At 42.1% G+C, this 24,454-nt stretch overlaps 1 protein-coding gene across 13 annotated transcripts in view; it reads left to right on the forward strand.

Moving 5' to 3' along the window:
* Positions 1-24,454, forward strand: part of C15H3orf20 (chromosome 15 C3orf20 homolog) — a 114,191-nt gene that overhangs the window by 80,527 nt on the left and 9,210 nt on the right. For 12 of the 13 annotated variants that reach the window (XM_035273753.3, XM_054245964.2, XM_054245965.2 and 9 more), the window contains 3 exons: positions 18,449-18,752; positions 20,895-21,002; positions 22,175-22,317. In XM_035273753.3, the coding sequence (XP_035129644.2) occupies positions 18,449-18,752; positions 20,895-21,002; positions 22,175-22,317 (555 nt within the window). Of the gene's footprint in view, positions 1-18,448; positions 18,753-20,894; positions 21,003-22,174; positions 22,318-23,047; positions 23,204-24,454 lie in introns of all 13 variants that reach the window. The other variant, XR_008476836.2, reaches the window with a different exon arrangement.

A 24,454-nucleotide genomic window follows, 5' to 3' on the forward strand; every position in this document is an offset into this window, starting at 1 on the left:
ATTCAAAGACAATGCTTCCAGTTTTTGCCCATTCAGTATGATGTTGGCTGTGGGCTTGTCATAAACAGCTTTTGTTATTTTGAGATACGTTCCATCAATACCTACTTTATTGAGAGTTTTTAGCCTACAGGGCTGTTGAACTTTGTTGAAGGCCTTCTTTGTATCTATTGAAATAATCAGGTGGTTTTTGTCTTTGGTTCTGTTTATGTGGTAGATCACGTTCATAGACTTGCATATGTTGAACCAGCCTTGCATCCCAGGATGAAGCCTAGTTGATCATGATGGATAAGCTTTTTGATGTGCTGTTGCATTTGGTTTGCTAGTATTTTATTGAAGATTTTTGCATCAATGTTCATCATGGATATTGGCCTGAAGTTTTCTTTTTTTGTTTAGTCTCTGCCAGTTTTGGTATCAGAATAATGTTGGTCTCATAAAATGGGTTAGGGAGGTTTCCCTCTTTTTGTATTGTTTGGAATAGTTTCAACAGGAATGATACCAGCTCCTCTTTGTATGTCTGGTAGAATTCTGCTGTAAACCTGTCTGGACTTGGACTTTTTTTGTTGGTAGGCTATTAATTGCTGCCTCAACTTCAGACTTTGTTATTGGACTATTTAGGGATTCAACTTCTTCCTAGTTTGGTTTTGGAGGGTGTAAGTGTCCAGGAATTTATCCATTTCTTCTGGATTTGCTGGTTTATGTGCATAGAGTTTTTTGTAGTAATCTCTGATGGTGGTTTGTATTTCTGTGACTTCAGCGGTGATATCCCTTTATCATTTTTTATTGCATCTATTCAATTCTTCTCTTTTTTTTTTTATTAGTCTGGCTAGCAGTCTGTCTATTTTGTTGTTTCTTTTCAAAGAACCAGCTTCTGGATTTATTGATTTTTTTGAAGGGTTTTTGTTGTGTCTCTGTCTCCTTCAGTTCTGCTCTGATCTTAGTTATTTCTTGTCTTCTGCTAGCTTTTGATGTTGTTTTGATCTTTCTCCTGTAGCTCTTTCAACTTTGACAGTAGAGTGTCAATTTTAGAGCTTTCCTCACTTCTCCTATGAGCATTTATTGCTATAAATTTCCCTTCACTGCTTTAAATGTGTCCCAGAGATGCTGGTACATTGTGTCTTTGTTCTCATTGGTTTTGAAGAACATCTTTATTTTTGCCTTCATTTCGTTGTTTATCCAGTCAACATTCAGGAGCCAGTTGTTCAGTTTCCATGTAGTTGTGCAGTTTTGAGTGAGTTTCTTAATCCTGAGTTCTAATTTAATTGCACTGTGGTCTGATAGACTGTTCGTTATGATTTCCATTCTTGCATTTGCTGAGATAGGTACTTCCTATTATGTGGTAAATTTTAGAGTAAGTACCATGTGGTGCTGAGAAGAATGTATATTTTGTGGATTTGGGGTGGAGGTGGAGAGTTCTGTATATGTCTATTAGGTCTACTTGGTCCAGATCTGTGTTCAAGTCCTGGATATCCTTGTTGATTTTCTGTCTCATTGATCTGTCTAATATTGACAGAGGAGTGTTAAAGTTTCCCACTATTGTGTGGGAGTCTAAGTCTCTCTATAGGACATTAAGAGCTTGCTTTATATATCTGGTTACTTTATATATCTGCATATATATTTAGGTACTTTATATATCTAGGTACTTTATATATCTGCATATATATTTAGGATAGTTAGCTCTTCTTGTTGCATTGATCCTTACGTAATGCTCTTCTTTTTCTCTTTTGATCTTTGTTGGTTTTAAATCCATCTTATTAGAGATTAGGATTGCAACCCCTGCTTTTTTTTCTCTCTGTTTGCTTGGTAAATCTTCTTCCATCCCTTTATTTTGAGTCTATGTGTGTCTTTGCACATGAGAAGGGTTTCCTGAATATAGCACACTAATGGGTCTTAACTTTTTATCCAGTTTGCCAGTCTGTGTCTTTCATTGGGGCATTTAAGCCATTTATGTTCAATGTTAATATTGTTATGTGTGAATTTGATCCTGCCATTTTGTTACTGGCAGTTATTTTGCCTGTTATTTGATGTGGTTTCTTCATTACATCATTGGTCTTTACCATTTGGCATGTTTTTGCAGTGACTGGTACTGGTTGTTCTTTCCATGTTTAGTGCTTCCTATAGAAGCTCTTGTAAGACAGGTCTGGTGATGATGAAATCTCTCAGTAATTGCTTGCCTGTAAAGGATTTTATTTCTTCTTCACTTATGAAGCTTAGTTTGGCTGGGTATGAGATTCTGGGTTGAAAGTTCTTTTCTTTAAGGATGTTGAATATTGGCCCCCACTCTCTTCTGGCTTGTAGGGTTTCTCCCAGGAGATCTGCTGTGAATCTGATGGGCTTCCCTTTGTGGGTAACTTGACCTTTCTCTCTGGCCTTCCTTAGCATTTTTTCCTTCATTTCAAACCTGGTGAATCTGATGATTATGTGCCTTGGGGTTGCTCTTCTTGAGGAATATCTTCGTGGTGTTCTCTGTATTACCTGGATTTGATTGTTGGCCTGCCTTGCTAGGTTGGGGAAGTTCTCCTGGAGAATATCCTGAAGAGTGTTTTCCAGCTTGGATTCATTCTCCCCATCACATTCAGGTATACCTATCAAACGTAGATTAGGTCTTTTCACATAATCCCATATTTCTTGTAGGCTTTGTTCATTTCTTTTCACTCTTTTTTCTCTAGTCTTGCTTTCTCATTTTATTTCATTGAGTTGATCTTCAATCTCTGATATCCTTTCTTCTGCTTGATCAATTTGGCTTCAAAATTTGTGAATGCTTTGTGAAGTTCTCATGCTGTGTTTTTCAGCTCCATCAAGTTGTTTATGTTCTTCTCTAAGCTGGTTGTTCTAGTTAGCATTTCATCTAACCTTTTTTCAAGGTTTTTAGTTTCTTTGCAGTGGGCTAGAACATATTTTTTTAGCTCAGAGAAGTTTGTTATTACCCACCTTCTGAAGCCTGCTTCTGTCAATTCATCAAACTTATTCTCTCTCCTGTTGTGTTCCCTTGTTGGTGAGGAGTTGTAATCCCTTGGAGGAGGAGAGGTGTCTGGTCTTCGATGGTTTCTTCTTTTTTGTGCTGGTTTCTTCCCATCTTCATGGATTTAGCTAGCTTTGATCTCAGGGAGCCGCTTGAGGAGGTGACTGTCTCTTGTTGCCTGCAGAGGTGCTGCTGGGCTGCCACTCAGTCAAGCTGCTGTGTATGTTTCTGTGTCTTTTGTTTACACAGAAATATTAAAACCACCTCTGCAATGTCCTTCCCCACACTGAGCTCAATGGTTCTGGGTCAAGCTCAAACTGATGTGCTGGCTCCAAAACTCTCGAGCGAGAGGGCTTCAGTTTTCTGGGCTTTGTGGGGGAGAGGCCCACCTAGCTATATCTCCCGACTCCCTGCTTTCAGCTCTCCTTCTTTCTGGGGGGCAAGTAGCTCCGTCCAGCAGGCTCTCTTGGCATTATCCAATACATCTGCTTAGATCTGTGCCAACAACCTATGGCACCAGCCGGGGTTCTTGCTCAGCTCTGTGCAGGTACCTCAGGGGCACTTTTTAGCCCAGCAAAGGTCTCCTGGTCTGTGGGTTGCAGAGGGCTTGGGTGAAGCACAGTATCTGATCTGGAATGCCGAAGGGGGAGGGCCCCTGATCCTTTGGTTAGATGCACTTCCCCAGGTGGGGCAGCACCCTGCCCTGCCTTGGTTTGCCCTCTTTGGGTTATACACACTGTTCAACCAGTCCCATTGAAATGAACCTGGTGCCTCATTTGAAAATGTGGACATCATTCGCCTTCGGCATCTCTCTCGCTGGGAATTGCACTCTGAAGCTGTTTTTATTTGGCCATCTTTGTGGAGGTCTTTAATTTTTGTATTTTTAGTAGAGATAGGGTTTCACTATGTTGGCCAGGCTGGTCTTGAACTCCTGACCTCGTGATCTGCCCACATTGGCCTCCCAAAGTGCTGGGATTACAGGTGTGAGCCACCACACCCAGCCTCTGTTGCTATTTCTGACATCTACAGTTACTTCCTCCACTGGAGTCTTGACCTTCTCAGAGTTATTCATGAGGGTTGGCATCAACTTCTTCCAAATTCCCGTTAATGTTGACATTTTGACATCCCATGCATCACAAATATTCTTTTTTTTTGAGACAGAATCTCACTCTGCCCGCTAGGTTCAAGTGATTCTCCTGCCTTAGCCTTCCAAGTAGCTGGGATTACAGGCACCCGCCACCATGCCTGGCTAATTTTTGTATTTTTAGTTAAGATGGGTTTTGTCATGTTAGCCAGGCTGGTCTCAAACTCCTGACCTCAGGTGATCTACCCACCTCAGCCTCCCAAAGTAATGAGATTACAGGTGTGGGCCACTGTGCCCAGCTGACAAATATTCTTAATGGCATCAAGAATAGTTGATCCTTTTCCAAAGATTTCAATTTTCTTTGCCCAGATCCATCAGAGGAATCACTAGCTACAGTAGCTATAGCTTTACAAAATATATATTTTAAATAATACGACTTGAAAGTCTACTCCTTGATTTGTGGGCTGCAGTATAGATGCTATATTAGTAGGCATAAAAACAATAATCTTGTACATCTCCATCAGAGCTCTAGGGTGGCCAGGTGCATTGTTAATGAGCAGCAATATTTTGAAAGGAATATTTTTTCCTGAGCAGTAGGTCTCAGCAGTAGACTTAAAATATTCAGTATACTATTCTGTGACTAGATGGCTATCATCCATGCTTCATTGTTCCATTTATATAGCACAGGCAAAGTAGATTTAACATCATTCTTAAGGGCCCTAGGGTTTTCACAATGGTAAATGAGCACTGGCTTTAACCTAAAGTCACCAACCGCCTTAGCCTCTAATAGAGTCAGCCTGTCCTTTGAAGCTTTGAAACCAGACATTGACTTATCCTCTCTAGCTATGTAAGTCCTAGGTGGCATCTTCTTCTAATAGAAGGCTGTTTTATATACATTCATATTCTGTTGTTTAGTATAGTCACCTTCACCAATGATCTTAGCTAGATCTTTGGTATAACTTTTCTGTAGCTTCTTAATCAGCACTTGCTGCTTCACCTTGTACTTTTGTGTTATGGAGATGGCTTTATTCTTCAAATCTCATGAATAACTTCTAGCTTACAATTTTTCATTTGCAGCTTACTCACTTCTATCAGCCTTCAAAGAACTAAAGAGAGCTTTGGGCCTTGCTCCAGATTAGGCACTGGCTAATGAAAATATTATAGTTGATTTTCCCTTCTTTGTAGACCACTAAAACTTTCTCCATATCAGCAATAAGGCTATTTTGCTCTCTTATCATTTGCACATTCATTGGAGTAGCACTTTTAATTTCTTTCATGAACTTTTTCTTTACATTCACAACTTGACTGACTGACACAAGAGGCCTAGATTTAAACCTGTCTCAGCTTTCAACTTGCCTTCCTCACTAAGGTTAATCATTTCTAGTTTTTTATTTAAAGTGAGGTTCGTGCATCTCTTCTTTTCACTTGAATGCTGAGGAACCATTGTACAGTTACTATAATAGTTGGTTCTAATTTCAATATTGTTATGTCTCAGGGAATAGGGAAGCCCAAGGTGATGGAGAGAAACAGAGGAATGGCTGTTGGTGGAGCAGTTAGGACATACACAATATTTGTCAATTAAGTTTGCTGTCTTATATGGGTGTGGTTGATTAGTGCCCCTAAACAGTAAAACAACAGTACCTTAGAGCACTTAATACAGATTACCATAATACAGATTACCAGATACAAAGATCACTTAATACAGATTACGTAATAGATATAAAAATAATAATAAATTTTGAAATAGTGCAAAATTACCAAGATGTGACACAAAGACATGAAGTGAGCACATGCTATTGGAAAAATGATGCCAGTAGACTTGCTCAACACAAGGTGGCTACCAACCTTCAATTTCTAAAAAAACACAGTATCTGCAACATGCAGTAAAGTAGAGCACAGTAAGATGAATTATGTCTGTATTTCTTGTCCTCTATTCTATATATTCCATCCTTTATTTCCCCTTTTGTACTTCAGTCTAGATATTTTCTACTGACCAGTCTTCCAATTTACTAATTTTTTAAAACTGTCTAATCTGCTGATAAAACTGATCTTTTGAGTTCTTGATTTTATTTATCCTATTTTTCAGTTTTAGAATTTCTAGTGGATTCTTTTTTATTCTTATATTCTGTTGAAATTATCTGTCTTGTTTCTTGTTTAATTGTACATTTTAATCATAGCTACTGTAAAGCTTATGTCAGATAATTCTAATATCTATATTTCTATAAGTCTGTTTCTATTGCTCTCAGCCAATCCTTGACTTTGTATCTAATATTCTTTAGTGTGCCAGATATTGGCATGAAAAACATAGAGATAATTTGAGACATATGAAAAAAACATAGAGATAATTTGAGACTCTAGATGACATAGTGTTCCTCCAGAGAGGACTTATCTTTGCTTTCAACAGGTAAGTAGGCTGTGGGCAGATCACTCTCATCTAAACAGGGATTGAAACTGTGCTTCAGTCTTTTTGAGATTTTGTCTGTTTTTGTTTCACCTTTACTCCTCAGATAGATATAGCTCTTGGGGTCCTCAAAAGAAAGCCAGGGTTGTTTATCAGAGTCTTCTACCTTGGTGGGCCCTGAATTCCCATTTTTCTCTCTCCAACTTCGTGAACATGTCAGATCTGCTCAGCTTCTCTGCCTGTCATCCCTAGGTTTACTTTCAAAATCAGCACTTAAGGGTAAAAGAGTTCTAAATGTCATGCTCACTTTTATTAGTTTCTCTCTTTTTTCATATCCTAGCCCTGAAAATCCTCACTGACTTGTGACTCTAATGCATTTAGACAAACTTTAAATATACACTGTGTTGAACTTTCTGTGTTTTCTTGGAAGGAGGGTTGGTCTAAAATACTCTAAGTCTGCCATTGTCAGAAGTAAAACATCTCTGATTGCTCAGTGCGGAATTGACCACAAGGATTCTTGACTTTGCCCAGAAAAGAATTAAAATGCAACTCAGTAGTGGAAGAAAACAGCTTTATTGAAGAGATGTTACAGCTCTGACAGTGCTACAGCTCCGTGACCGCTCCTGCAGAGCAGGGAAACCTCATAGGCAGTGTGCCGAGAGTAGCAACTCAGGGAAGTTGTGCAGTCATATTTATACCTACTTTTAATTACATACAGACTAAGGGGCGGCTTATCCAGACATTTCTAGGGAGAGGTAGTCACTTTTGGGTCATCAGGTCATTTCTGTAGAAAGGGGCAGTAACTCCCAGGTGTTGCCATGGCAATGGTAAACTGACAAGGCACACTGGTGGGCATATCTGATGGAAAGCTGCTTCTACCTCGTCCCTGCTTTAGCTAGGCCTCAGTTTGTTCTGGTGTCTAACTTATGCCTCCTACCTCAGCAAGAGTGGAAGCAAACTAGTTAGAAGACTATTTTAATAATCTATTAGGTACAAAAGCAATTGTGGTTTTTGCCATTAAATATAATGGCAATTACTTTTGCACCAACCTAGTAAGTGACACTAGTGATATGCTATCAAAGATGATAGTAGGGAAAAGATAATTTTTAATTTATGGAGGACTTTTAGATTTTTGACTTAAATAACTGAGTAATAATGGTGTTACTGACTCAGATGGGAAAGACTAAGGGAAAAGTAGGTTTGGGAGGCATTAGGTGAAATGTACAAATTGTAAATGTATCCCCATCAGGGTACATTGGGATGTATGTGAGTGGGGACCCTGGCCCAGAGAAAGAGACCACAGAATCCAATCAGAGCCACTGTTACAAATTATTATAAGATTGGTCAATGGACCTCTGAGTCCTTTTCTCCTTTGATCTTAGAGCTAAGTCTTCTCACTTCATAGAACCTAGTCCTGAAATCCTGAGAAAGTTATAATAATTGGCCTCTTTAGGGGCAGACTTCCTTGTCTAAGACACTCAGACTTACAGAATCTCAGTTTCCATCAAATTGGTTGTATTAGTTCATTTTCATGCTGCTGACAAAGACATATCTGAACTGGGAACAAAAAAAGGTTTAATAGGACTTACAGTTCCACGTGGCTGGGGAGGCTTCAGAATCATGGTGGGAGGCTAAAGGCTCTTCCATAATTGGACTTATAGTTCCACATGGCTGGGGAAGCCTCAGAATCATGGTGGGAGGTAAAAGATTCTTCTTACATGGTGGCGATGAGAAAATGAGGAAGCAGCAAAAGTGGAAACCTCTGATAAACCCGTCAGATCTAATGAAATTTACTCACTATCACAAGAATAGCATGGGAAAGACCAGCGAACCTGCCTCAATTATCTCCCCCAGGTTCCTCCCACAACATATGGGAATTCTGGGAAATACAATTCAGGTTGAGATTTCAATGGAGACACAGACAAACCATATCATTGGTATAATAATTTCTTCTTCCTGTGTACTCTCCAAGTTCCTGTGAATAGCAAAGACTGTTTCCTAGTTGTAAAAATGTGCTTTTTAAACTGTGAGTGCTGTGAAAGTGTGGAATCATGTGTTAATGTTTCCAGATATCCTCAAGGACATTAGTGGGAGGTAAGGAAGCAACTGACAAGTTTGTTTGCCTGTTAGAGCAGGAAGGGGAGCAGTTGATGAGGCCAGGCTGAAGAGGTTAGATTTGATATGCAGGACAAATTACTAGAACCCAGACACAGAGAGACCAGTAAGGGAGGACCTTCTGACAGAGCCATTGGCCTGCAGTTGAGAGGTTCATGAACCCACAGGGAGGGAACTAGGGAAGTGTCTCTCCAACTTCATGCTCCTCCTTCCCTCTGATCTCCTGCTAGTGCCCTTACTGGCAAAACCCAACTAGAGTTTCCTTATGCCCATGCAAGCAAGCACAAATATGCCTCATTTCTTCCCCTTTTCTGGCTTAAAAAGCATCATATTAAAACAGTGTTCTTAACTTTACTTTTTCACAATATGACATGAATACCTGTCATTCTTTTTCTTCTTGCTATATAATACCTGTTGTATAGGTGTTTCATGATTAGCCCAATCCCTTTTTCCTATTAAAAGCAATGGAGGCGGTAGCCATACACTTTGTGATATCACATTTGTACAACTGTATCTGTAAATAAATTCCTAAAGATGAAATTATTAGACCAAGGGTCATGTGCATTTATAATTTTAAGAGATAGTGTCAAATTAATCACCATAAGGCTATACCAATTTACATTCACATCAGCAAAATATGTTACCTTAGTATAGTCTTAATTTGTATTCATATTATTAAAAGTGAAGTTGAGCTTCCTTACATAATTTTTATGAGTTACACACAACATATACATAATATAAAATTTATCATTTTAACCATTTAATGAAGTGTGCAATTCAGTAGAATTTAATACACTCACAGCATCATACAACCATCACCACTATTTAATTCCATGACCTTTTTAAATCACCCCAAAAGGAAACTTTGTACCCATTAAACAGTCACTTCCCATTTTCCCTTCCCGAGAAACTACTAATTTGCTTTCTGTCTCTATGCATTTGCCCATTGTCCATATTTTACACAAAGGGAATCATACTGTCAAAGTCAAATAAAAATATAGAGATGAATCTCTAAAGAAGAGCTTTTATTTGGGAAAACAAAATTGTGATTGAAGGCATACACACAAACCAGGTGGTCTTTGATATGTCCAAGAACAGAGAAGGTTGGGGGTTTTATTAGAAAGATTAATGTTACATATTGTTTGAAAAGAAAGCTCCTTGGCACTAGCAAAGTTTTGGGGAAATGCAAACTGATTGGTGAGTGATAGCAGTAGGTAAAACTAGTCTTAGTGTCACAGCAGTTCTCTTAAGCTGCTGTTAGGTAAATTTAGTCTTAAGGTTATAGCAGGTCATTTCAGTAACTGAATTGTGATATAATCCCTGAGCAGGCTCTTGTGCCCCAACTGTTTTTTCCCCATGGCCTGGACTCTAATTTAATTGGGTATGACAAGATAACTGCAACATATATTATCCATTGTCACATCTCCTCCTCTTAGTCAAGGTCTTTTCTGAAAGCATCACTGATCACCTATCTTGAAGTTAGGCTAGTTGTCCCTCAGTGCCAGGATGGACCTGTTCCAGTGGTCTCTGGTCTCACATTGTGGGGAAGGTAATGGAGACAAAGTCAAGGATCCTAAACACAATTGAGCAACAAAGAGGCTGTGAGGAAGAAAAAGTACTTTCTTTGGGCAGTTTTGCTTGGAGTTTGCTGTTGAGTTCTGACTTCTTAGACCCATGGGCATTAAGCAATCATTCAAAATGTTGAGCTAACATTATCCGTTGGAAGAACTGGCTTTACAAATATTAGACAGACAATAAGAACAGACCTTAAAGATCATAATGCAAAAAATAACCAGCAACAGTATCCTAAATTCAGTTTTGAACCAAGAGCCCAAGCCTAAGGGCAATGAACTAAACAAATCAAAAGATCATGGGGGAACTGGGAACTGGGTGAGACCTGTTTTAGCCACTGAGTAGCATTTCATGACTGGGTTGAATTAACGCAGAGTAGCAACTCTAAAAGGGACTTCTAGTACAATTTGAATGAGGTTTGTTAGGGGTGTTGTCAAAGTTACCCACTAGGTGGCCTAAAGGATTTATTAGGTTAGGTTCTGTCAAGTTACTCATAGCCATTATGACTGTGAAATTTTGATTACAGCCATTACGCTGTTCAGTGAAAGAGGTAGGTATTACAAAGGCTAAGAGTCTCATTATGATATGGAGTCTTGTTTGGGCATCTTGGGAAGAGCTATCTACAGCATGAAGTTGGCATATTGCAGCTTGAGTATCCCTGGTTATGGTGGTTATGGCACCAGCTGGTTTATTAAACTCTCTATGCAGCCCACTTATTAAGCATGAACCTTGTCTTTTGAAATTTACACCAAATGATCTAGCCTCAGTTTCCAGGTCTTTAGGAAAGAACAGGTCCTTCTCTTGGTAATTCAATGAGAGAAAACTGGATTAAAAGAACCTAGACAAATTTAGGATCCAGTCTAGTCTACAGGTAGATAATAAAAACTTGAAAACAGTGCACAGGGCTACAATCTATTAACAGGTATATTATAGTTTTTCTTTGGAAACATAATTTTTCTTTTCAGTCATCCCAACTTCTACCAAAAACAACAGAGTAAGGCAATTTTGTTTGTAACATAAGTTTAGTCTCATCAATTTTGATCTGGTCATTTACATAAGTGCAGCAAGAATAGTAATTGATCACATAGGAATCTCAGACTTGACCTTCGTAAAAAAATGTTGAGACTAGGAAGACAAAGGCAGGCTTTATATATTTTATATATATAATATATATAATAAATATATATACACACATATATATAATATATAAACAACTTTTAATATGACATCTTAGTCAAACTTTTGTTTGCTGCTGGTATTTTGCTGAGAATTTTTACATCTACATTAATAAGGGATATTTGTTTTTCTTTTTTGTAGTGTCTTTGTCTGGCTTTGGCATCAGGATAATGCTTGTTTCATGGAATGAGTTTGGGAGGTTTTAGATTACTGATTCAATCTCTTTACTTGTTAGAGGCTTATTCAGATTATATATTTGTTCTTGAGTTAGTTTTAATCATTCATGTGTCTTAGAAATTTGTCTGTTTCTTTTAGATTATCTAATTTGTTGGCATCCAGTTGCTCACAAATTTTTAATTCTGTAAGGTTGATAGTAATGACCCACTTTCATTTTTTAATTTTAGTAATCTGTATCTCTTTTAGGCAATCTAGCTAAATATTGTTCAGTTTTGTTGCTCTATACAGAGAACCAACATCTGTTTGGTTGTTTCTCTCTATGGTTTATCTATTTTTTATTTACTTCGACTGACTCCAATCATTATTATTTTCTTCCCTCTGCCAGCTTTGGGTTTAATTTGTTCTTCTTTTTCTTCTTAAGCTTAGGTTAGATTACTGATTTGAGATCTTCTTCTCTTTTAATGTAGGCATTACAGCTCTAAATATTCCTGAGTACTGCTCTCAATGCATCCTTTTAAGCTTTGGCATATTGTTTTTGTTTTCATTTCCTTAAAGTGTTTTCTAATTTCCCTTGAGATTCCTTCTTTGACCCATTTGTTGTTTAATAATGTGTTGCTTTATTTTCACATATTTGTGAATTTTCCAAATTTCTTTCTGTTATTGATTTCTAATTTCATATCATTGGGCTTGGAGAAGATATAATGATTTCAGTCTTTTAAAATTTATTGAGATTTGTTTTGTTGTCCAATATATAGTTTATTCTAAAGAACGTTCCGTGTGCAACAGAGAAAATGTGTGTTTTGCTGTGCTTGGATCAAATGTTCTATATGTGTCTGCTAGTTCTAGTTGGTTTATAATGTTCTTCAAGTCTTCTCTTTCCTTGTTTGTCTTTTGTCTCGTTATCCTATCCATTATCTAAAGTGGGATGTTAAAATATCTAACTATTACTAAAAAATTGCCTGTTTCTTCCTTAAATGCTGTCAGGTTTTGCTTCATGTATTTGTATTCACATATGTTTATGTTTGTAATGGTTATTTTTCTAGATGGAGTAATGGTCTTCCCAATATATAATGTCCTTATTTATCTCCTATAGTAATTTTTTACTTAAAGTCTATTTTTGTCTGATATTATTTGTATAACCACTCCGTTTTTTTAATTTTAGGTTATCATTTGCTTGGAATGTTTGTTTTCAACCTTTTATTTTCAATTTAGTTATATGTATGTGTGTTTGTTTTTTGTTTTTTGAGATGGAGTCTTGCTCTGTTGCCAGACTGGAATGCGGTAGCGTAATCTCAGTCACTGCAACCTCCGCCTCCTGGGTTCAAGCGATTCTCCTGCCTCAGCCTCCTGAGTAGCTGGGATTACAGGCCCCCACCACCACGCCCAGCTAATTTTTGTATTTTTAGTAGAGACAGAGTTTCACCTTGTTGGCCAGAATGATCTTGATCTCCTGACCTCGTGATCCGCTTGCATTTGCCTCCCAAAGTGCTGAGATTACAGGCATGAGCCACCATGCCTGGCCCGTTTGTTTGTTTAGAGATGGGGTATCACTATGCCCAGGCTGGACTCAAACTCCTGGGCTCAAGAGATCCTCCTACCTCAGCCTACCAAGTAGCTGGAACTACAGACACATGCTACTGCACATACATAAAACATACACAGCTTTAGTTGTATGTTTGAATCTAAAATGCATTTCTTGTAGGAAGCATGTAATTGGATTACAGTTGGATTTCCATTATGCGATCTAAGTTTTGTTTAAGACTTTAATCCATGTATCTTTAAAGTAATTACTGACTAGGAAGGACTTCTGCCATCTTGCTGTTTTCTTGAAATCTTACCTGTTTTCCAATTCCTCCATCATTGCCTTTTTTATGTTTAATTGATTTTTTTACTGTATGGTTTTGAATTCTTTCTCACTTATTTTTCTGTATATTTAGTTATTTTCTTTATGGTTTCCCTGGCAACTATAAGTAACATCTTAAATGTATAACAATCGAGTTTGAATTAATACCAACGTAGCTTCAGTAGAGTACAAAGTTCTCTGCTCCTGCACAGCTTCATTCCCATCCCTCCATTTTATGTTGTTATAAATAACATCTTTATTAATTCTGTGCCCATTGACATGTACTTACAATGATCATTTATATATTTGTCTTTTAAATCATACAGAAAAAAACAGAAGTTACAAACTGAAAAATATGACAATACTGCTTTTATGTTTACCTATGTAGTTACCTTTATTATTGTTATTTATTTCTTCATATAGCTTCAAGTTACTGTCTGGTATCTTTCCATTTTAACCTGGACTCAATGGTATGTTTTGTGGTACAGGCCTACCAGCAACAAACTCTCTTAGCTTGTGTTTGTCTGGAAATGTCTTATTTTCTCCTTCAGTTTTGAAGGATAGCTCTGCTCAATATAGAATTCTAGGTTGAGGCTGGCTGCAGTCGCTCATGCCTGTAATCTGAACACTTTGGGAGGCCTACACAGGCAGACTGCTTCAGTCCAGGAGCTTGAGACCAGCCTGGGCAACACGGTGAAAACCTGTCTCTGCAAAAAATACCAAACAGCCAGGTGTAGTATCATGTGCCTGTTGTCCTAGCTACTCGGGAAGCTGAGACGGAAAGCTGAATGGGCCCTGGAGGTCAAGGCTGCAGTGAGCTGTGATCATGCCACTGCATGATCCAGCTCGGGTGACAGAATGAGACCCTGTCTTAAAAAAAAAAATAAATTCTAGGTTGGCAAGGGTCTTTTTTGTCTGTTTGTTTGTTTCTCTTTCAGCACTCTAAATATGTCCTCCCTCTGCCTTTCAGCCTCCATAATTTCTGATGAGTAATTTGCTATTAATCTTATTGAGGATCTCTTGAACTTGTTGCGTTGCTTCTCTCATTGTTTTCAAGATTTTTTCTTTGTCTTTTGATAATTTTATGATAATGTGTGTCAATGTAGATGTCTTTGAATTTATTCCACTGAATTTGTTGAGGTTTTTAGATATGTAGATTTAAATCTTTCATCAAATTTGGAGAGTTTTAGGCAATCATTTCTTCAGATATTCTTTCTGCTCCTTTCTCTCCTGTCCTTCTGGGACTCCCATTATGTGTCTTGGATATGTGCGATGCTGTCCCACAGGTATCTTAGGCTCTGTTAACTGTTCTTCACTCTTTTTTCATTCTGCTCCTCAAACTGAATAGTATTAATTATCCTATCTTCAAGTTTGCTGACACTTTCTTCTGCCTGCTTAGATCTACCATTGAATTTTTTTATTTTAGTTATTTTACTTTTTAACTCTAGAATTTCTGATTGATTACTTTTCATAATTTCTGTCTTTATTGATATTTTCTATTTGGTGAGATACTGTTCTCCTGGTTTTCTTTAGTTGTTTTTCCATGGTTTCCTTTGGCTTTTTAAATATAGTTAAGCAGTTCATTTAAAGCCTTTCTTTAGTAAGTCCAATATCTGGGTTTCCCTGGGGACAGTTTCTAGTAAATCTTTTTCCTGTGAATTTTCCAACATTTTTGTTTCTTTGTATACCTCAGGTTTTTCTTGTTGAAAACTGAACATTTTAAATTTTAGAATGTGGTAACCGTGGAAATCAAATTTCCCCTCTTCCTTTAGATTTATTGTTACTGCTTGTTGTAGTTTGTAGCTGTTTGCTGTTTAGTTACTTTTCCAAACTATTTTTATAAAGACTGTACCATTTGTCATGTATACTCTCCATTCAGTTAAATAAGTGATTTAACAGAGATCAGTTAGTGATTTGACAGAGATTATCTGCAGCCAAAACAAAAACAAAAACAAAACTCTTCCAGTCTTTGCAGATTGGCTCTGTGTTGAGGTGTTCATTCAATGCTGTTAGCCAGGCTGTTCACATCAAGGCTAATCTGCATTAGTCTTCACCTTCTACTTTCAAAAAGTCCAATGATCAGCCAGAGGTGAAAGCTTAGGGTGTTCTCAGGCCTTTTCAAAACATGGTTCCAAACCTGGTATCTATATTCCTTGGTATGCATGTGAGCCTTTCAAAGCCTTACTCTCCTATATGCCTCCTTCCCCAAACTCTTTCTTCCCAGGCTGTTTAGCTTACCTATCTGTGCCTCATCTGTTACCCCTTGCACCAGGAAGCTGTGTCTGGTATCCTTGTCTTTAAATGAACCTGACAGATGCTTCCCAGGAGGGACTCCTCCAGCCCTGAGAAAGTTGCAAGACAGAGAATAAAGTCAAGCCCTGAGCTGTTCCCTCAGGGAACCTCCAGACATGTCAGCCCACAGAGCCACAATTCCTAGAGAACAAGGTTCATATTGTCCCCTCTGGTACTAGCAAGCCGCACCAGGAATAGGGGCTGTCATTCCATGAATGCTACTTAGCAGGGCCATGAGGGATGGCGGGGGAGTATGCTAAAAATGCTACGGTTCTCTCTTACCAAAACTAAGCAGCATCTTTCTTAATTAAGCATTCCCCTGGTTGTTGCAAGTTTTTTCTTTAAATTCCAGAAATCTGGATAAAGTTGTTTCTGACAGTGTTTGCCAGCTTCACTGTTGATCTAGTGAACGCATGATGTGGTTTTTGAGTTCCAAAATTAGAGTAGTCACCATTTCTGGTGACTTTACTCCCTCTTTTTATGAGTTTATTTTTAAATTTTTATTTTTATTTATTTTAGCGAAAGGGTCTTGTTCTGTCTGCCAGGCTGGAGTGCAGTGGCGTAATCATGGCTCACTGTAACCTCGAACTCCTGGGCTCCAGCATTCCTCCCACCTCAGCCTCCCAAGAAGCTGGAACTACAGGCACGTGCCACCATGGCTGGCTAATTTTTTAGTTTTTAGTAGAGATGATGTCATGCTATGTTTCCCAGGCTTGTCTGAAACTTATGGCCTCAAGTGATCCTCTTGCCTCAGCCTCCCAAGGTGCTGAGATTTCAGGTGTGAGCTACCGTGCCCAGCCCTCCCTCCTTTATAATTTTTACAACCTGTATTCTTTTCTGTGAATTATTTGTTCACTACTTTTGTCCACCTTTTATTGGGTTATTGACTGTTTCTAATTGACTTGTAGCATTTTACACAGTGGAGACATTGGCCACTGTTCTGTGATAAGAATTTCAAATGTGTTTCTCAGTTTGTCATTTGTCTTTCACCTTTGGTTATGATAGTTTTGGTGTTTGTGTTTGTGCGTATTTTTTTTTTGAAACAGGGATTTTGGAGGCTTTTTTCTTTCATGTAGCTGACTTTATCAGACTTTTTCTATTGTGACTTCTGGACTTTTTAGTCATAATTATACAAAGCCTTCCCTGATCCAAAATTATAGAATAATTTCCCCATGTTTTCTAGTAGAAATGTTATGGCTTAATTGCCTCACATTTAAACCTTAGATTATTTTGAACTTATCCCTGGATAAGTTATAATTAATAGATCTAGTGTCCCCCACACCCTCCTCTGTCCCAGATATGCAGGTTCTTGAATAAGAGATATTCTTAACAAGTTTGTTCAGCAAGTATTATCAGCATTAATAGCCTCTGAGAAATAATGCTCACCTTGCATTGCACTTGTTTCATGACGCCCTGGTTTCTAATCCTAGCCCTTGCCACTTAATTACCATATGAACTTGGGCACCCATTCAGCTGGTGGGAACCGTCTGTTCTGTGATCTGTAAATGGCAATAAGAGTTTCTGTCCTGCCGATTGCATAGAGTTGTTATAAACTTAACCAAGACAATGTCTATTCCAAGACTGTGATGCTGTAAAATGCTAAATATGCTACTGCCTTTCATCATGTCTAGCATTTTACAGCATCTGCAGTCTTACAATAAGTATTGATACAGGTAGAATTGTAGCAGCACTTTCTATGTGGATGGCGCTTACTCCCATGTAACTGCCACAACCCTCACAACAACCCAGTACAGTGTTTGGAACATAGGTGGGGCCCAACAAACATTGGTTTGAATAGTTATTAAATCTCTGTTGAATCTTTACTACTTTTCAAATGCTACTGTTTTATTCCAGTGAATAAAACACTCCAAATTCATGAACTCATGGAACTTGCATTCTAGTAGGACAGAGAAGTACAATAATAAAATTTTAAAGTACAAGATATGTTAGATAGCAAGCAATGCTAAGGAGGAATATAAAACAGAGAAGGGAAAGAGTCTTGGGAGTAGAGGGATGCAACAGGGCAATCAAAAAATCTCATTAAGGAGGTAACATTTGGACAGAGCCTTAAAGGAGTGAGAGAGTGAGATGGCTCTATGGGGGTAGAGCAAAGGCCAGTATCCTCCAAGACTAAAGGACAGGGGCAGGCCAGTGTGGCCAAAGCCCAGTGAGCAAAGGTGAGAATGCTGGAGAGTAAGAGAGGTAAGGGGACGAGATGTAGGGGCCAGATTCTTGCAGCCTTGAAGCACATGGCAGGGACTATAGCTTTTATTCTGCAAAAGGGAGAAAGCCACTGGAGGGTGTCAAGGAAAGTAGTGACATGATGTGGGCTAGGTTTTAACAGGATCCCTCGATCAGCTGTTTGGAGAACAGACTGAAGACAGGCCAAGGAAGAAAGCACAGGATCCATTAGAAGGTATTTGCAGGCAGCCAGCCAAGAACGAAGGCAGCCTGGACCACATCCGTGGGGGTGGAGGGCAGGAAAAGCAATCAGATTATGGGTCTGTCTTGAGTGTAGAGAGGACAGGCTTGCTGAAAGATTAGATGGGATGTGTTGTGTGTGAGAGAAAGAAGTTAAGGATGACACCAAAGCATTAGTTGGCCAAATGGATGGGTGAAGGAATAACTTGTTATTCTCATCTTGCACTTTAGAAAGAGGCCCAAAGAGGTTAGGGGATCTGACCAAGGTGGTGCAGCACATTGGCTGCAGGACCCAGACCAGAATCTACCTGCAGCAGGGCCTTTGCCCATCAGAAGCCAGGAGGCTCTGGGAGTCAGGGACCACCACCACCTGCTGAGGGCCCCTGCGCTCTGTGCTCCTCCTTGCAGAAGGAAGGCCCGCGAGGGACGTAGCCCCACCAGGTGGGCGGCCTCTCCCTTGGACTGCCCACTGGTGCTGCGGAAGCTCATACACAAGGAAGATGCCCATGGCTTCTGCAAGTGCCTGGTGAAGGCGCCCCGGGTCTCCGATGTGGAGCTGGAGCGCTTCCTGTTGGTACCTCGAGACCCCAGCCAAGTGCTGGTGTTTGGGATCATCTCGAGCCAGAACTACACCAGCACTGCGCAGCTCCAGTGGCTGCTGGACACACTCTACAGTCACGAGCAGCGGGGCCGCGCCTCCCCCTGCATCCAGGTTGGTCTGGGCTCAGCAAGGAGGCCCTGGAGGCCAGGAGTAGGCGTACCAGGGCAGTCTGAGAAGACCCCCACTTGCTAGGGCTGGCTGAGTACCTGTCTGAGGGGCCACCTGCCTTCAGCTCCTTTCTCCTTAGGGCCTTTGCATGTACTCTCCCATCTGCAACATTGCCCCTCCTCCTGCAGAGCCAGGCTATCCTCTGACCCTTGAGACAAAATCAGGACATTGTCCTTTCCTTCCAGTTTGTGACTCTTTGTTGGTATGAATATTGAGAGCACCGACAGTGCTCACCACTGAATCCTCAGGGCTCTGAAAATATTTGTAGACTGTCATGAGTACCCACTGTGTGCTGGGCATGGACCAGGCCCTGGGCACCCAGCAGGACTCAGATGCAAGCAGGGACCTGGAGGAGATCCCAGTGTGGCAGCAACTCCAGCACCGCCAGTGAGGCTGTGAGAGGACAGCTCCGGGCACGCAAGAGCCTGGGAACCTGTGCCTGCTGCTCCTGGGGGTCCAGAGGGCCTTCCAAGTTGAGTGGGGTTTTGGAAGGCAATGAATGTTCCTGGAAAATGCAGTGGCCTGTGTAAAGGGGGATAGGAGAGAAGCACTGCTCAAGGTCCCAGTTGGTTTTATGGTTGAGGTCTAAAGGGAGTCTTCAGGCCCATGGAACGTACTCCCACCTACTCACCTCTGCAATAGAGTCGTTCCCACATATCAGGCTTATGTAATCCTCCAAGTATGCAGTCATTCCCAGCAGCACTGGGAATTCCCAGTTTGAAGCTTGGCCCCAACCCCAGACCAACTGGAGCAAAGGATGGCACGTGAGCACATGAACTGGGTATCCACATGGTGACTTCCTTCAAGCCCTCTGTGCCCTCCTGTCTCCTAGAATCCACCGACTCTGCCCATTTCCCATTTGCCGGTGTAGAGTTCTGGATTTTCACGTACACCAAAGGTGGAAGTGTCTGCATGGACACCCTCCTTCCAGGAGTGGCCCCTCCCTGACCCTGGCATGCCCACCTTTGGGTCTGTGCTCCAGACCTTCTGAGCAGACACCAGTAGCCCTTTGACCATCTCAGTCTAAGAATATAGACTCAGCCACAGCCTTTTCACTCATCCCATTCAGCAAAGCCGTGTTTGTTTTCCAGAGCCAACTTCCAATTTAATTCAATCCAGTGAGCAAGTATTGAGTTCCTTCTGTGTGTCCATCCATGTAGAGACAGATAAAATCCCTGCCCATGGAGGAACTTAGAGTTGACTTTAGCTTATCATGGCACTAGTCATTGTTCATTAATAGTTGTCCCTAAGTAATCGGAATGTTCAGGTGGCAGAGCCCAGCCATGAGCAGCGTGAGTGAGGACGGCATGGCCTGAGGCAGTTGAAACTCATAAAGGAGTGGGCAGCAGGCCTGGAGGACAGACTTGGAAGCTAGTGTCTAATTAGGATGTCTTTGGTGAATGCACAAATGTTCCCTGACTTTCTGTTTCCCTGACAGCTAGAACACTGGGTGTGGTTCTGTGTTTCATGTTGTAGATTGAAAGGATAGTTGGAGGCACATGGAAATAAAGGCAGATAAAGCAGGAAGATTGTATTGGCTGTGTTAATAGATCTGAGGCATACAGAAAGAAGGAGGGGAGAGAGGCCAGCTTTCCCCTGAATTGCCCAAACCCTACCTTGAGGTATTTAGTGACTGGGAGGGTCCTGAGGGGCTTGCCAGCAGGGGGTAGGGAATGGAGGAATTCTTTATGCTGCTGTAAAGTAGACTCAAAAGCCTGGAAACAGGTCTACCCAAGAACATGGTTCCCATCTTCAAACCTCTGCAGCACCATCCCCAGGGGAAAGGAGCAGTCACATTCTGCAGAACCCAGAGGGCCAGGCTAGTGGGCGTCACATGCGGGAGCAGCCATCTCAGAAATGACCTTCTCCCATAGCAGGCTCTAAGCAGATCTGGGGACATCCTCTAGGGACAATCATGGGAGGTGTGCATGCAAGGTCAAGGGCCCCTGGAGCAGGAGGAGTTGGGGAGAGGGAGTTGTACAGGGCTCCAGGACTCAGGGGGAACCTCGGCTGGCTGGGATTGTGGCAATCCAGGTGCATTTTCTTGGAATGGGGTGTCCAGTTCTTATATCTCTCTCCTGGTAGTGCTGGCATGACCCCTACCGCCTGCTGCAGTATGACCTGGACAGCCCCTTGCAGGAGGACCCTCCCCTGATGATGAAGAAGTACTCTGTGGTGCCGGGGATGATTCTGGTGAGCCAGCAGAGACTTGCCATCCACTGCCTGCCACCCCAGCAGCAGCCACCTCTGCCCCTGCAGAATCACACATGTCGGAGGAGGAGGAGGAGGAGAGAGGAGAGGAAGGGAAGGGCTGTGGGCTTCTCTCCCCACCCAGGCTGAGGCCCAGAGAGCAGGAAGACTGACCAAGAGTCCCCCAGCATACAGAGCTGGGGCTGGAGCGCAGACCAACCCCATCCCAGGAGACTGAAGAGACCGGTGACATTCAACCTAGCAAATCAAATTCCCTTCATCTGTTTGTTTTTAAAGGGCTTTATCCTAAAAACAGTGCACTGTAAATACTTACACATGTTCATTTTAGAAAACTTGGAAAATACGATTTAGAAAATAATGTCATCGGATCACCCAGAGTCTCCTTTGCTCATCCCACAGATGCACCTGGCATCTGCAAGGGCCACCACATGCTAACATTTTGGTGTCCGACTTTTGCAGTCTTTTTCTGCATATATTCTTTGCAATTCTTCTTTTTACCATGAGCATTTCCCCGTGTCCTTGTATAGTTTGTAACACCTGATTTTTAACCACTGCGAAAGAGTGTCATTTTATCTATTTGTGTTGCTTTTGTTGACATTTAAGTTATTTGCATTTTTCTGCCATAACAGATAATGCTGTGATGAATATTTTTGCACAGAAATCTTTGGATAGGTGTCTACTTGTTGGGGACCCACCTACGGGGGTAGGAGCCCTGCCCTCAAGTGGCTCCCATTCTGTGGGATGAGCTAAAAGGTGCATACACAGTAGGGGAACACCTTTCTGGTCCCAGGGCTCAGTGGGGCTCTATGTGAAATGCATTTGAGCTGGGTGACCAGGCAGGTAGAGGGGAAGGAGTGCTGCCCTCCCCACATTGCCCAGGGAGGTATGGCTGAGCCGAGCCCCTGCCCAGGCTGGGATAGTGGGATTCCCCTTTGACTTGGGGGCCTGGGTAGGGGCTCGGCTCAGCCATACCTCCCTGTGCAACTCAGGGAAAGCAGCACTCCTTCCCCAGTCACCCAAGGCCTGCTTCCCAGTGCAAGCTCTGAGACGCCTGTGGCACTGCCCTAGTGAAATTCCAAACTTGCCTGTCTTATCAGTGGACACTGCTGTGCTGATGTGCTGAGGGCCTCTCCTCATTTCCTTCCTGTCAACAGATGTTTGCTGGGGCAAAGCTTCTTTTTGGGGGCTGTGTTTTGAATGGATATGGCCTCAGCAAGCAGAATCTGCTGAAACAGATCTTCCAGTCTCGACAGGATTGCAAGATGGGCTACTTCCTGCCAGAGAACTACAAATTCAGGTAAAACAGGAAACATGCAGGATGAGGGGTGGGTCTGGAGAGGGATGGAAGGCAGAAACGAGACTTGGACTGTGAAAGGGGAACTGATGGGAGCAGGTGGGGCCAAAGGGATGGAGTTGGGAGAGGGGCTGGAGGTGGGAGGCTGCCACCCGTGGCACACATGGTAAAAAACTGTGGCAGGATGACTTCGCAGGTGGGCAAGGGAGGGATAGGAGCAGGTCCAAGGTGGGAGGGGGTGTGTGAGCAAGGCCATGTTATGGGTTTCTTTGGGACACAAGTGTGTAAAAAGGGCTGTCTTGGGGAAAGAGGGACATGGGAATGCTTGCATGGTGCCTGTTTCTGTTGGAATAATGAAGACAAAGGTTCGGTGGGCAGGAGCCTTGGCTACACCCCCTCTCTGTCCTACCACACCCCACCATCACCTCATCTGCAAGTTGGGCCCTGCTTCTGCTTTGGTTTCTTATTTGTTGAGAGAGGGTCTCACTGCCGCACAGGCTGGAGTACTGTGACGTGATCATAGCTCACTGCATCCTTGAATGGCTGGGCTCAAGTGATCCTCCTGCCTCAGCCTCCCTACACAGACAAAGTCTGTTCATGAAGTGATCCCAGGCCCCTGTAGCAGGAGGTGCTGGCTTAAGTCTGCCTCTAGACTTCTGAGCTTGGGCTTTTCAACTAGGGATGTTACTTTGTTGAGCACCTCCTGGGCCCAGCTCTCGCAAGATGATCTTAGGTTGAGAGACCTAGCTTTGAGTGGCTCGAGAAGAATACTGCCTAGTCCAGGAAGGAGCCTGGGCTGCATGAAGTGCCTGAAGACCGCATGAGGGGAACCTGAGCAGATTTGAGAATGCCTGGGCAGCACAGTGGAGTGAGAGACTCGCAGGATGAGGTTGGACCCCTGCTCCATTCTTTACTGGCTGGGTGACTGTGGCAAATCAGTTTACCTCCCTAATCCTCTGTTTCCTCACCTTCAGAATGAGGAAATAATGCCCACCTTGAGAGGCTGTGAGGATCTCATGAAAGTGTGTTAAAGAGCTTTGTGAACTGTGAAGCAAATGATGGGGCAGTGGAAAGTGTTATTTATGTGGAGACATGGGGTATGCAGCCTTAAGTTCTGTGACTGCACCCCCAGCACTGAGTCTGGCCACCCCCACTCACTCACAGGACCCTCAGTTTTCTAGGAGTCTTTATGCCCATCTTACTGCAGTAAGTTGAGTCTGGGCCTTGTCTCAGTGGGAGAACCCACCCCTAGAGGAACTGAGAAGGTCACGCCAAGTGATCCCTACAACTCAGAGCACTCAGTGGGGAAGGCAGGCCCAGGAGGAACCTGTGGATGGTAGGAGGGGCAGATGCTGAAAGGTACAGACAGAAAAGTCACTGAGATCCCATTGCCTGAGACTCAAAGAGGGAGAGGGCTTGGTGGTCCTAGAAGACCAGTCATCAACAATCCCAGGGAGAAAGACAGAGGCCCCAGTGGCAGGACAGGATGCAGGGACACCGTCAGGAAGGGCCCAGGCTGAAGATGAACTAAGGCTGCCAGGAAATGCCAAGAGGACCAGCAAGGGCGTTTTCAGAAACGTTCAGAAGGCTGGCCTGCTGTGGTGGAGAGTGAGTGACTGTCTTAGCCTGTTGAACATTTATTTCCCTCTGTCTGGAGGCTGGTAAGTTCAAGATCAAGGAACCAATGGATTTGGTGTCTTGGTTCATAGACAGCACCTTCTTGCTGTGTCCTCGCGTGGCAGGAAGGATGAGGGTCTTTCTGGGGCCTCTTATATAAGGGCACTAATCCCATTCATGAGAGTCCAACCTTCATGACTGCCTCACCTCACAAAGGCCTTGCCTCCCAACACCATCACCTTGGGGATGAGGATTTCAGCATATCAATTTGGGGGAACATAGACATGCAGACCATCACAGTGAGGAATGCCAGAAAGTAGTTGCAAAGACTTAGTTCTTATTTGGCTCTAGATGTCCTCAAAAGGAAGATGCTCTTTAGTAGGAAAGGACAGCTTAAGGAGTCTGGCTGCCTTTCATAGCTGTGTGACCTGTGCAAAACACTCACCCACTCTGTGCACTGGCTTCTTTGTCTGTAGAGTGAGACTCACTGTATTGGGTTATGGAGATTCGAGGAGTCAGCACA

The sequence above is a fragment of the Callithrix jacchus genome, chromosome 15 (genome assembly GCF_049354715.1).
Source record: "Callithrix jacchus isolate 240 chromosome 15, calJac240_pri, whole genome shotgun sequence".
Taxonomy (NCBI): domain Eukaryota; kingdom Metazoa; phylum Chordata; class Mammalia; order Primates; family Cebidae; genus Callithrix; species Callithrix jacchus.